The 13,462-nt window shown below is 39.1% G+C and overlaps 1 protein-coding gene across 1 annotated transcript; it reads right to left on the reverse strand.

Moving 5' to 3' along the window:
* Window positions 1-922: 922 nt before the first annotated feature.
* dpp7 (dipeptidyl-peptidase 7) lies at window positions 923-9,606 on the reverse strand. Its single transcript, XM_032577911.1, has 13 exons — window positions 9,523-9,606; window positions 9,079-9,202; window positions 8,861-9,000; window positions 6,720-6,883; window positions 6,489-6,624; window positions 5,509-5,590; window positions 5,193-5,359; window positions 4,262-4,322; window positions 3,754-3,872; window positions 2,823-2,979; window positions 1,708-1,772; window positions 1,566-1,636; window positions 923-1,479 (listed from the first exon to the last, which is right to left on the reverse strand). The coding sequence occupies exons 1-13, from the start codon at window positions 9,604-9,606 to the stop codon at window positions 1,359-1,361; spliced, it is 1,491 nt and encodes a 496-aa protein (XP_032433802.1). The 3' UTR covers window positions 923-1,358.
* Between the last annotated feature and the right edge of the window lie 3,856 nt (window positions 9,607-13,462).

Here is a 13,462-nt window from a genome sequence, read left to right on the forward strand (position 1 = left end):
CATGCACACTCACTCATTCACAGCTAAGGAGAGTTTAGAGAGAGGTTCAGTTTTAGAGCTTTGCCAAGGTAAATAAGATCGGTGGATAAGATTGACTTCACATGTATTGGCCGATCTCTCATCGCCCAAAATTTTCTTTTTCGGTCTGCATGGAGTTTGCATGTTCTCCCTGTGCGTGCATGGGTTCTCTGGCTTCCTCCCACAGCCCAAAAAATGACTGTTAGGTTAATTGGTCTCTCTAAATTCTCCCTAGGTGTGAGTGTGTGTTTGTGAATGGTTGTCTTGTTTCTGTGTTGCCCTGCGGTGGACTGATGACCTGTCCAGGGTGTACCCCGCCTCTTGCCTGAAAAGTTCGTTGGACAGGCACCAGCACCACTCCTGACCCCACTAGGGACAAGGGTATACAGAAAATGGATGGATGGATGGAAGTTGCCTACTGTAGCTTTAAGTCACAACTGCTCTCATAATCTACTATGCTTATTGGCACAATGTTTTTTTCCACCTTGTCATGTTACAATTTTTCTGCGTTATCCCCTCTGGTTTTCTGTCATATCCTGGCCTTCGTAGCATCTCCCATGCAGCTCAGCTGACTCAGCGCTATTAAGGTAAAACTAAAGCAGCTTGTTGAGTGATTATATTTTGAAAGACAAGCACATAAAGTGCATTTTCCATGCCTTTACCATTCTGGAATTACCCCTCCAGCTTTATTCCTATATCAACTGGCTGTTTCAGGATGACTAGCAGTGCCCTCTTCTGGATGGCGGCCAAACACTAAAGGAAGATCTAAGTGGATCGATTGGAACTAATTTTAATCTAATAAACCATTAATTAATTGCAAGTGGATTCATTGTTCGCATTCCCAGTAAGAAGACTTGAGGTCATATCACCACATTTCCTATCAACATGCCGTGTGTGTTGTAGATGGGAAAAAAAGTTATTTATTCAACAAAGCTTTATGGACAATCTCTAGTTTCTTTCTCAGCCTAATCTTTATTAGCAAGACTTCACTACAAGGTTTTGGCTGGAAGGAAGCATTTTAATAAAACAGCAAACAACAAGTAGAAATATCAGATAATTTCCATCTGTATGTATGATAAAAACCTGTTCGGTTACAGCTACTATAATGCCATGACTGTTCTCACTGTTCTTTGCTATACCTTCTCGGTACAATAAATCTGTACCATGTTTAAGTATCAGTGGATGGAAGCAGCTGAAAATCTATAGAATCAGACAAGAAGTTAACTTCAATTTACCACTTATTTGATTCAAATATTGAGGGAAAAATACAAGACGGGATGCTTTAAATGTGCTCTTTTGTATTCTGTTGGATTCTTTTAAAACAATAGATCAGATGAACCCTACAGCTGTGTGTATGCTGCTGTTAGTCTAGACCTTTCCATCTTCACCCACTGTGCAATGAGCTCTGCTTCAGCCTTTCTGACTCTGACGACTGAGGCTGGATCAGAGTCATTAGATCCTCTGTAAGACAACAAAAACATTTGTTTTCATGTTGAACATTTCAACAACAAAGCAGAACAAACTGAGGAGCCAGCAGCTTGTGGTACCTCAGGTCCAGGTGATGAGCCCCTCCAGAAATGTTTAGCGCAACCAGCGATGAACTCAGCGACTTGCGCACCTGAACATCAGAGAGCTGATTAACTTTGACGTGAGACTTCACTAAAGGTTTCCTGCCTGAGTCACACTCACCCCTCCGTTGGCCCATGGGTCCAGATCCCCGTTGGAGAAAATGATGTTGTTTGCGGTGGAGAGGGCTGAACACAAGAGATCTTTAGAACAGGGTTTTACAAAGTGGGGGCTGTGGCCCCCTGGGTGACTACCTGGGGCCAATCAGGGGCCTCAGAAAAGTGCACACGGGTCAGACCGCAGGAGGGTTAAAAAAATTAAATAAATTCTTATTTTTTTATAAATGTAATACGTTTTTCTGTCATTAGTATAAAATATGTTATTGAATATGGAGATAGAAAATAGAAATAGCCTTTACTGTCCCACAGAGGAGAAATTCAGGAAAACATTATTTGCCATGCTCATCTTTCTGATTGGCTGCCAGTCAAATTTATCAAGTTGCTCCTCAAGCTGGAATTGGAAAAGTTTCTGACAAGAGAAAGACAAAAGGAAACGTCCAGCAGCCCTGCTGCAGAAAAACCTAAACTGTGGAGATTAAATAAAATTTGATGGGGATTAGGATAAAAATATTACATATTTTCTAATCAAAAGATGGGATTGTGGTGGAAATTTTTATCAGGCAATGTATTCAACATCAAATTAATGAAGTCATAATATATTACTTGACAAAATTTTCCACCTAAGAACTCATTGAAAACTAAAATCAGAAGGTACACAGTAACATTTATGCAAAATTAATCTATGCAAAATGGTTCATAAGGAACCATTGAATTAATTTAGCATAAATTAATTAATTAAGCATTAACTTAGTAAATAAAGGCAAGAAAATAAATGTAAAATTCATTGTTTCTGTCCATATTTTTGGTTTGGGCATTAGCAGCATTAGAAGATGGAGAACTGCACCCAAAAGCTTTTAAAACCAAATTTTGTTTAAAAAAAAAAAAAAAATTAATTAATAGGTATTTTAAATAAATTTTGACTTTCTATTGATTTTGAAAGTCAAAAGTTTAGAGCTTTTAGTCTCTGACAGAGCTGCATAAACCAAATGGTAATGTGCATGTATTCTCCAGCCAGTGGAGAACACATGCACATTACCATGTAGTGAAGAATACATGCTCCTCTGAGACCAGAATAGAATCGGCTGGGATTTGGGGGGACCAAGGGTATTTGAGACTTACCATCCCCCCAGAACTGGATTTGGAGCCAGCCTGGCCGAGGAACCACAGCCCAGCGCTTGGAGCAGTAGGCCTTTCGGTCCTTCTCAGTGAAGGCCATCGGAGGAAACATGTCTGTCAAGTTGTTACTCTCAAAGCACAGCTCCACTTCTGTGCAGGCCTGAACACAAGCAGGACAATCAAGCAGTGAGATTTATCAAAAAGTGTCTGATTCTCAAAGTTGGAGCAGACTGTGAGCTGGTGGTGTGTGTGGGATCACTGGGTCGTTCTAAACACACTGGAATCTGCAATTTACACCTAAATAAGCACCCAGTTGTCTGGATCCTGTACATTTTGTTTTTGTCAGTAAAGATTTTAAACTTCATGTTTTCAGCAGTTTTAAAAACAAGGTTCCTACTTCAGACTTCCAGAGCTCTGAGTCCTGTCTGTTAAAGATGAGTGATATGGATTTAAACTTGCAGTATTTATTGAGATAATGACAAACGTGACAAAGGCAGTATTTACAACTTCTCTGCAGTACGGTTTAGACAAACTATACGGCTGTAACTGCATGTCACTGTAGTCAATTTGCCAGAGAAATTGTGGCAAATTTGTCACTGTCACTTTTATGTAACCTGTATCTTCTTCAGGATGCAGATTACAAAAAAAATGTTGTAACCTGCTTCAGTTTATAGCAACTACAGTGGCTGATTAATAATATTTATTGGAGACCAAGGTGCAGAGAAAAGATCTAAAGCAACAATCCTGACAATATTGTCAATATATCTGTAGATAAACTTTATTCCTATCTTTTTAAAATGCCCTGAGATGAGATTTGTTGTGGTTATTTAAATAAACTCCATTCACACCACTGACACATCTAGCCAACATGGAAGTAAAGCAGTTGGTACCACATCTCCTAATATTTCCCATCAGCCCCAGGGTTCTGGTGTACCTGGTAGTCCCATGCCAGGCTGTTGAATCCCAGTCCACATCCAGTTGGGTCAGCACACTGTACATAGAGACTGTAGAGGTCAAAACAGGTCAGCAACCCGGTCGAGTTGTACACGATCCCTGCAGGTTGGAAGGCATCGGTTACTGAACAGACATGGCTTCCTCACCTCGTGTTCACTTGTTTTCCTTTTGCTACAAATTTTTTCTGAACTGTTACAAGAATGTTTACAATGAGAGGCACTGTCACTGTCTGCTCCCTTTTTCCACAAGGTGCACTGTACTGACCATGAAGCAAACCACTACCCTCTAGTGTCTGCACCCAGTAACTACATCTCAGGTGCCTTGGACAGAGTGATGCATCCTTTCACCCATCAGCACTGGTTTCAGGGGAAATCTTTGCTCAAACAATTGTCCAATCAGCAGCTGATTGGACGATGCTGAACACAAGCAGGACGATCAAGCAGTGAGATTTATCAAAAAGTGTCACAGAAGCAGATTCTCTGGCTAACCTGCGGTGTCTCGGAGGTTAGCCAGCAGATCCAATCCTCTCAGCATGGTTCCACAGGCCACCTGAAGGAAAATAGAATTATTTTTTTTTTAAATCACAGTTTCACACCAGTTCAGCAGCTTCACATAAACTAAACGTGGTTCATCCATAATGTAACTTCTGTTAAGCAATCTGTCAAAGACTGTAGGGAATCATCTTTATCATGCCATTTCATTAGGAGCAGGTATATTTGTACGTCGTCTGCAAATCAGTGAAAGAAGACACTGAAAGTGAGTCCAAAAGGCAACAAGAATAATATGAACACAAAATACAGCCTAAGGTTGAACCTTAAGGGACCCCATAATTTAGATCTGCTGCCACAGAACAGTGATGGAGATGAACAGAAAAACTTCTGTTTTACAAAGTGTTAGATTTGTGATGAGAACAAATCTAACACTGTACCCTTAACACCAAAACAGTGCTGCAATCAAAATAAAGGGATGTCACAGTCAATAGTATTGAATGCTGCACTTAAATCTAATAACAATGTCCCTCCATCCAAGGAGATGGTTAAATACTCCAAGTGTTTCTGTACTGTGATCACATTTAAAACCAGACTGGAGTTTCTAAGATATGTTGTAGTGGAATAATGTGTTTCAGAAACATTTTCAGATGACAATGAAGCTAAAAATCCTTAGTTGCCATTTGTTTCTGAACATAAGTTTAACAAATGAACATGAAATGAACACTATGAACATGTAATTATTTTAGGATTCTAGAAAAAAAATGTTTGCTTGAATTTTGCCAACTAGATCCATTTTGTAAATGAAAGCCTTCCAGTCATTCCATGTCTGCAGCTAACAGACACCAGAGTGGCTTCTTCAGTCATCACAATAATAAATATTAAACATTTGTACCTCCTAAAAGCAGCGTGTCATGCCTGTGAAGCTGACCTTGACAGGGTTGGCGGGCATGTTGCCCATGAAGCTGGTGCTGTAGGGATAGTCCAGCATGGCCATCATGGTGAAGGCGTTCCTCAGCAGGCCGTAGAGCTGCTGGATGTCCTGAGGAGACGCCGGCGGCTTGCAGAGAGCAAATTCTGACTGGATGCTACTGTAATCTGGCACCAGCAGAACAACATGTCTTCATTCCAAATAATGGCATGTTTTGTAACAAATAAAACTGTTCATTGTGTGGGCGGTTGGGAAGAATTCACTTTGTAAATTTTTCTGTGATTTTCAGAAAGTTGTTCATGGCGGAGCTCCTCACCTTGGCGATCAGCTAATTGTTTTAACAGATGGAAAGCTCCTCTCACAGCATCTCTGCAATCAGGGCTGATGTTCTCAAAATCCTGTAAAGAAAAATATTTTTAAAAATAAATAAATAAAAATCACATTCAGCATCTCACAGGTTGACATCCTAATTTTCAGTTCGTAGAGAAAAATCTTTGTTAAAATAAAAACTTTTAAAGAAAGAAAAAAAAAATTCATCAGGTTGAAAACTAAAAGGTTTTCTTTATATAACAACCTGCAGTTACGTAAGGTAATTTTATTTATCTAGAACATCCGCAGCAACAAGGCAGTTCAAAGTGCTGGTGTCATTCAGTCTAAATCTAATCCTGAGACCTTTTTGTTCAGACAGAATACATAACAGAGAAGTCTTGCCATCAGAAAGGTTTCCATGGCAATAGCAAAGATACTCTGCTACAGTCATCCTAAAATCTTTATTAACCCAATCAGTTAGGAAGACAACAAGCATGTCTTGAAGAAACTAATTCTTGGATGGTCTGAAATTTTCTGCTTTTGAATTCAGTCAAAACAATAAGTTATTTTTTGTGGATCAGAACCTCTGAAACAGAACCTGCTTAGGAAATAACTTAATCTTGGTAGTATTAAATTGGCCTCCAGTAATAAAGTAAAGAACCTCTGAGTTGTTTTTGACAGGTTTGTCATTTAAATTAAACAGGTTTCTACGATTTCATTCTTTCACCTCCACAAGCAGAAGTAAGTTAATCAGAAATGTCCAGAGGTCCAGATGTTACACTGAAAAACAGATCATGCATTTGTTACTGGTTTGATTATTATCTCTGGTGTTTTATAACTAAACTGAATTAAACCTTAACCCTCGGATTTAGTAGCATTAACAGTGAACTGCAGCTACACACAAGCAAAGCTGCTCAACAGTTCAGAGCAAAGACTCTCCGTATAAAGTCGGCTGTCTCTGACAGAGAGCTCATGCTGGTGACTCACAGCTGTAACGTCTCTGAAAAACTGTGCGGCGTCTCCGAGACCAGCAGTGGACAGGATGGGGGCGCTGGCCGCCAGGGCGCCGGCCACCATGTTGGGATACTTGAGTCTCATGTAGACGGACAACATTCCTCCGTAGCTGCAGCAAAAGGGTGAGAGGGGAAGATGTTATCTGATAAACTACAGTACCTGGTGAACACAACCCACCACCACCACTACTGCTGTAGGTCTCACCTGCCACCAAACACAATAACAGGACAGTGTGAGGCTGCCAGCTGCTCCTTCAGCTCCCTGATCATGATGGCGTAGTCAGCGAGGGCCTGCTCCACCGTCAGCAGACCCACCTGAGGGATGTTGAAGGACTCTTTCCCAAACGGCAGAGATTTGCCGTAATATCTCTGAAAAAGACAACAATATGAGCATGAGAGAAATATTATTAAAACATACACATTAGTTAAAAAAAAATCTTACATCAGCAACAGAGATTGAAGGAAAAATGTACAGCTTTGATCACATTTACTGAAGACATGGAAAAAGCCTTAAATAAAACGTTTTTCATCCGATGTTTAGTTTGAGGTGTGGAAGGTCAAGTTCACAAAGAGCAGACAGAAACAAAAGGCCAGGCAGCACAGCAGTCATAATTTCACATGGTCAGAGCAGCAGAGAGGCAGTTTCACTATTCCAGAGTCCTCTCTAATTATCTACTGTCTTACAGGATTTAGATCCAGTACCGGTTTTGTCCGTGGAAGAAGGCTGATTTTTTTGATCTGGCCAAATGTTTTGGAACATTGTCCAGTTAAGAGAAACAATGACCCATTTACTGGTAGAATCCCTAGTTTTTGCTTAAATGTTCTGCTACTTAAAAAGAGTCCATGATGCCATTCACTACAACAATGTTCCAACAGATCCTCTACCGTCCTCATCAATGCTCATGACATACGTTTCAACATATTCATTCCTTTTTTATACACCAAGGGTTGCTGAAAAGCTCTAAATGAATCCGGGGAGACACCGCACCACTGTCACAGTCATCATCACAGATTGTGAGAAGACCTGTTCACACTGTCAGACTGAGAACCAAACAGCAAACTGCTGGGCCTGCTGATGGAGCACAGACTGCAGCCTCTATCAGAGCCGCTGCATGCATCAAACTCAGCGCTACAACTCAAACCGCATTCAAACAGACAATATTCTCAGAATATGGCAGGAGTAAATATTTTAAATGATTTAAACCGATACCAGAAGTGAATACGATTTGAACAGTGCTGACTGCTTTCTTTTTGTCTGTTTTAAGTTGAGAGTTGGGAAAACTGATTTGTTTGCTTTGAGGTTGTTAATGTGTTTTGTAATTAGTTTTAATGTGGGATTTGTTATTGCCATCATAAACAAACAACATTATAATGTATGGACCGAGTTGTGCAGAAAATAATTTAACAATTATGATTACTAACTTGATCCTTATTTGAAAATATTTGATTCTTAATGTTGGTTATAGATAAATACAAACCTAACCCTTTTATGTTATATGTAAAAGAAAACTTCTCAGTTTAAGAACATTTTCACATTTTTGTTCAGAACATGGATCATTTCATTTATTTTGTTGCGGATCTTCATTATTTGCTGGTTTTTAGTCTTTAGTATCTGAATGCCTCTCTTATTGTTGTTCTGACTGCATGATTTTATTTTGATAGCTGATTTATGTTCACTGTTTAATATTTATGATGCAGTTAAATAAACTAAAGTTTTCAGGAAAAAAGAAGAAAAAGAAACATCTGACAGCTGAAGCGTTCCAGCCTCTATCAGCAGCACACTGCTCACACGGCCTATCAGCATCCAGAATCTGTGTTTACATTTGTGGTGGTAGGACAAAAAAAGATAAACAACTGATTATTATGAAGAGTTGCTGACCTCATATCTTCTTACCATCCTATGTACTGTAAATGATGACAAAAATAATCCTAATTGTTTCACCAGGACTTTTGTTCATATTTTTGATAAAAGGGGCTTTGTTCACACTGAATAAATGTACTCTAATTAATAGTTAATTTAAACTAAAAACCTTCTAAACCACAATGCTAAATGAACAAACAATATTACATAATGGACTTTATTAACCACAATCAATGTGACTAAAATGTTAAAAAGCAAGAAAACAGATGAGGTGTTTTTACAATTTACTGTTCTGGCTGCAGCTGAGGTTTGTGAACCAAACTGTCCTGCACAGTTTGACTCGTGGCAAATGAAGATCAGCTGACAAACTGAGTCAAACTTTAAACATTTACTTCCCCTTTTTCCTCCTCACATGATCCACCAAAATCTTCTCAACCTGGCTGCCTCCAACACATTGGTGGCTCTTTTTGACAGTTTTTTCTTACATGTTCAGCGAATATGACCAGTGCCTGCTGCTGAGCTGCCAGCTCTGTGATGAACCCAGAGTTCAGAGCAAACTCCCAGATGTCGCCTTCATTTCCGGTGTAGAAGAAGATGGGACCATAGCCTTTCTTCCAGTATTGGTCTGCAGCAAGGAACAACAGATTCAGGTTAATCATTTGCGGTTCAGTTTATAACATGTATTACAGGAAAGTGCCTGTACCTGTGATCAGGTATCGCTGGCTGAACGTTCCGTTGCCCATGCTGTTGAAGTTGAAATGATCCAAAGTCTGGGTGAAGAACTTCTCAGTGAACTGGGGATCTGATGAACCTGCAGGCTTTGTGGCCTGGAGCAGTGAAATGAGCAGCACAACATGATACAGTTTAAATAACCCGCAGAGCAATGAATGTTTGGCCCATGAATGACTTTAATTAACTCTGTTTTAAATATTATGATCATTCAAAACTATCATCAAGAACGTCTCAGTTGAAGGCTACACAACAACAGGTCGTTTTACAGCTATAAGGTTAACAGCGCTCTAGTAAAATACTGATAAAAAAAAACTCCAAATCTTCCTGAGAAGACACAGCAGGCGGACTGAGATGAGGGGAAGCTGGGATTTCAAAACAGTTACTAAACGTCACACAGAATGAAATGAAACATTACCTGGAAGTAGGTGTGTGAGAGGCCATGAAGAGGGTCAGAAAACACAGCTACTGTCACTGTGAAAATAATTAATCCAGCTGTCATGTTTCAGCGATACAATTACCAAAACTCACACCGCGCTCACTTTGACTTTTAACATGACACAAGCTGCACCGAACACTCCAGTCACATGACTTCTGTCACGTGACTTGTGTGAAATTCTCCGGTGCATTCAGGTGCAGCTCGGTAGATCTGTTGTTATACACCAGTTGATGGAGCTCCTGTAGCCAGTCAAACGACAAAAAACAACAACAAAAAACAAGCAAACAACTAATTAAGCAGGTCAACGTTTCTTAGAGAGTCTGCAGAATGAGGAGAAGATCAATTCAGACCTAGCGTCACAATCTCTGCCTCACTTGGTTGCATCCCTGAGGTGTACTAGTGGCCCAGCGCTGGACGGTGAATTCTCTGTATCTCTTCCGTTTGTATCATCACATAACATTTGATCATTTCTGGCATTAAAGCCTTGTTTTATACTTAACACGTTATTTCTCAATGTAAAACTCTCAGGAATGTAATAGTCGGGGTCCCAAAGCTGGCAAAACGAACATAGATTGTTCGTGTTGCATAGATTGAGAAAGGGTGCACTACAACACCGTTTAATATGATACCCTTAAATAAAATTTGCGCAAATTATTTCCTTCAGAAGTCACATATTTAGTAAATCCACCCTCAGTCAGTTTTCAGTATAAACCCTGCTGCTCTGGGTCTAAATAGTTCAGCACAATAGCGAATAAACCGCATCGGAAAGACCAAACACACACAGATCAGGGAAGTGTTACACAGCCATCAACATCAGAAAATAGGATGAAAAGTAGAACATTAATCAGAAAAGCATTCACACCGCCTGTTATAGCTCTGAAGATACAACAGTCTACTAACTAAATTATTAGCTAGTAATGCACTTCACAAATCTGCATTTCTCTGGGAAAAGGTGCTCTGATCAAATGACTGTGGATCTCTGGACTCTGCTAGAACTACTAATGTTGCCACCTCATCTGGGCTCTTGCTGGACAATGAACTGAGCCACAGAGTGAAAGAGTCCTAGATTTGTTCTAAGATCACCACAGTTGAACGCATCAGTTCATGTTCTACATCTACATGATGATGCAATCATATTCAATAAATTAGAATGTCACCATAAGTCTGTTTTGTAATGTTTGAAAATAACAAACTTCTCAATTTAGCCCACATTTTGTTTTTATAAATATGTATTTTTTTTATTGGTCTGATGTAATAATCTATTTTTAAATGTTATGTTTTAATTAGCTCTAAGTGGAAAATCATCATTATTAACAGAAATAAAGACTTTCAAACAACCATTTCTGTCTAATTAATCTATATATTACCGTACTTTAATGTTCTAATTTGTTGAATATGTCTATGATATCATCCTAAACAAAACATGGACTAATCAGACCAAGTAACCTTTTACCATTAATCCAGAGTCCACTTTTCTGCTTCAAATCACAAAGAAACATTGACAAAAATCACATTTAACCCATTGAATCCCCAATTTTTCCCAGACATGAAAATATTAAAATCAGATGTCATTTATAGCCCTTTGAACTAATCAAGGGGAAATAATTTAAAAAAATGTGGAAAAATATAAGAAAAAGTGTGTTTTATGATCAGTCACAATTGTGACCGGTGGGATAATATGGTGCTCTTATTAAGATGAGCTAAAAGTGCTTTTTCCAAATAGACAAGATTAATTAAAGGTTTACACTGTTTCTTTATTTGAACATACCTTGCCACTACACTACGTTAGTGCAACATTTGCTCTGTAAAGTACAAATTTGGCTATCTGTATATTCTAAACCAAGCTGAATTTGAGTGTTTGAGTGTTTATAAATTATATAATTATATTGAACTGCAGTCAGTTGTAGTATTATGTTATCCCATTAACATAGATCATAAAGATAACATCCATAGTAGAGGCCTTCCTTTATGTTATTGAAAATCATGAACATTTGTCAGTCACACTGTCATGCAGTAATAAACTTAGTCCAGGGGTCTTCAACTCCAGGGATTGAGGGCCGGTGTCAGGCATCTTTTCCATCCGTCTCTGCTTCAATTCACCTGAATCAGGTGATTAGCAGAACTTGTGGTGACTTTGGCATTCTTCAATTTTGGGTTATTTCATCCCCTCCTTACTTTCCATGATCTTTCTTGAAGCACTCAATGTGCAATAAAGCCTTGAATTTCTCCCAGGCATGAGCGGCGCAAAAGCAACATCTCTGGAAACGATTCTTGCATTAACTGACCAGTAAGTGTGTTGGTCACATCTTGAAGAGAAGTGTCCATTTGAAATCTATTTCCATGACCTACTGATTTTGTGCCAAGCCTTTGCATAAGATAATAAGCCACAACCCATGAGAAGATGAGTAAAACGGTCGTCCCTCCTACGACACATTTTTAAAATAATATCTGAAAGGTAAATGGCCTGTACTTATATTGTTCTTTATCAAGTCCAAATGACCTGAAAGTGCTTTTCACCACATTTAGTCATTCACCCATTCACACACACATTCACACACTGATAGCAGTAAGCTACTATATTGTAGCTACAGCTTCCCTGGTACAGTTTGACAGAAGTGAGGCAGTCATACCCTGGCATCACCAGGTCTTCTGACTACCACTAGCAGGCATGGTGGGTGAATTGTCCTCTTGTGTCAGGCCACAACGACTGACACAGACAAAGCGGGGCTTCCAGCAGGCAACCCACCAGTTACAAGATAAACTCCAACCTCCAAAGCTACAGTCATCCTATTTTCAAGTGTGCTTTTGAAATGGGCCACCAAGATTTCTTGCACCTGATCATGATTCTGTTCCTTGAGGGGTTCTGGTCATGAAGGTCTACACCTCTCATGTGCTCATTGATCTATTTGACATCAGTCTCTGTGTAGTTCTTTCTCATCTTTGTTTCTACGGTGAAAATATTGTTGTCTTTTTAGTGGACCAGCAGTTTCTCATCTTGTGTTGGACCCTCATTTGGATCCTCTTTAGTTTTAAAGGGTACATCAAAGAGACAATTGTCCCTTCATCATAAACTTTTGCAGGTGGTAAAAGAGTGCCACATGACTGGTGAAAGGGGAGATCATCCTCTTTTCCCATTAACTGATCATATGCATTCAAAATTAGGCATGGAAAAAGGCCTATCTTTCCCTTATAGTCCATGTCTAAGCCACCACTACCAAAATCAGTAAGGATTCCATCTTCCTCATTGTTGCATGCTTTGTCTGGCCATCACTAAGTCTAACAGATCTAGAACCACACTCAAAATTAATATTAAAAACAAAGAAATTTGGAATTGGAAGAACATGGTATGTATTTAAATAAGCGCACCTAGATAAAATGTATTGTCCCACCGGTCACTATTGTGACCGTCAACATGTTTACACATCCTGCTCATACACCGAAACAATTTTTGTAAATGCAAAGGTGTATATCATAAGTAGACACTTCAAAGATGATGTGCACCAAAAACCTTTGTCCAATGTTTATTTAAACCTACATTGCTAACCTCTTCTTTGGGAGGTTTGTGGCTGTCTTCTTCTCACCAAGGTGCAGCCAAGATATAAACAGCTCTGTTCATGTGATAATTTACTCTAAACATGTGATACTGCTTAAATATTATCCAAACACTCTAGACTTTCAATATTTGCTGAACATTAACTGAAAATTTTATCAGCAAGCTTTTTTGGTGTCCTTGAAAGTGAAATAAATTTCTTGGTCACTATTGTGACCGGTGAGTTTAAATGGGTTAAATCAAAAAGTTAATATTGTTGAATGTAAATAAAATATTGTTTGTTCATTGTGTTTCTGTATTCTTTGAAAATTACATTTGGCACGTCTGCACTGCCAGGTCTGTTTAACAGAAGAATGTGAACACCTGGCT

Source organism: Xiphophorus hellerii, chromosome 12 (genome assembly GCF_003331165.1).
Source record: "Xiphophorus hellerii strain 12219 chromosome 12, Xiphophorus_hellerii-4.1, whole genome shotgun sequence".
Classification (NCBI taxonomy): Eukaryota; Metazoa; Chordata; class Actinopteri; order Cyprinodontiformes; family Poeciliidae; genus Xiphophorus; species Xiphophorus hellerii.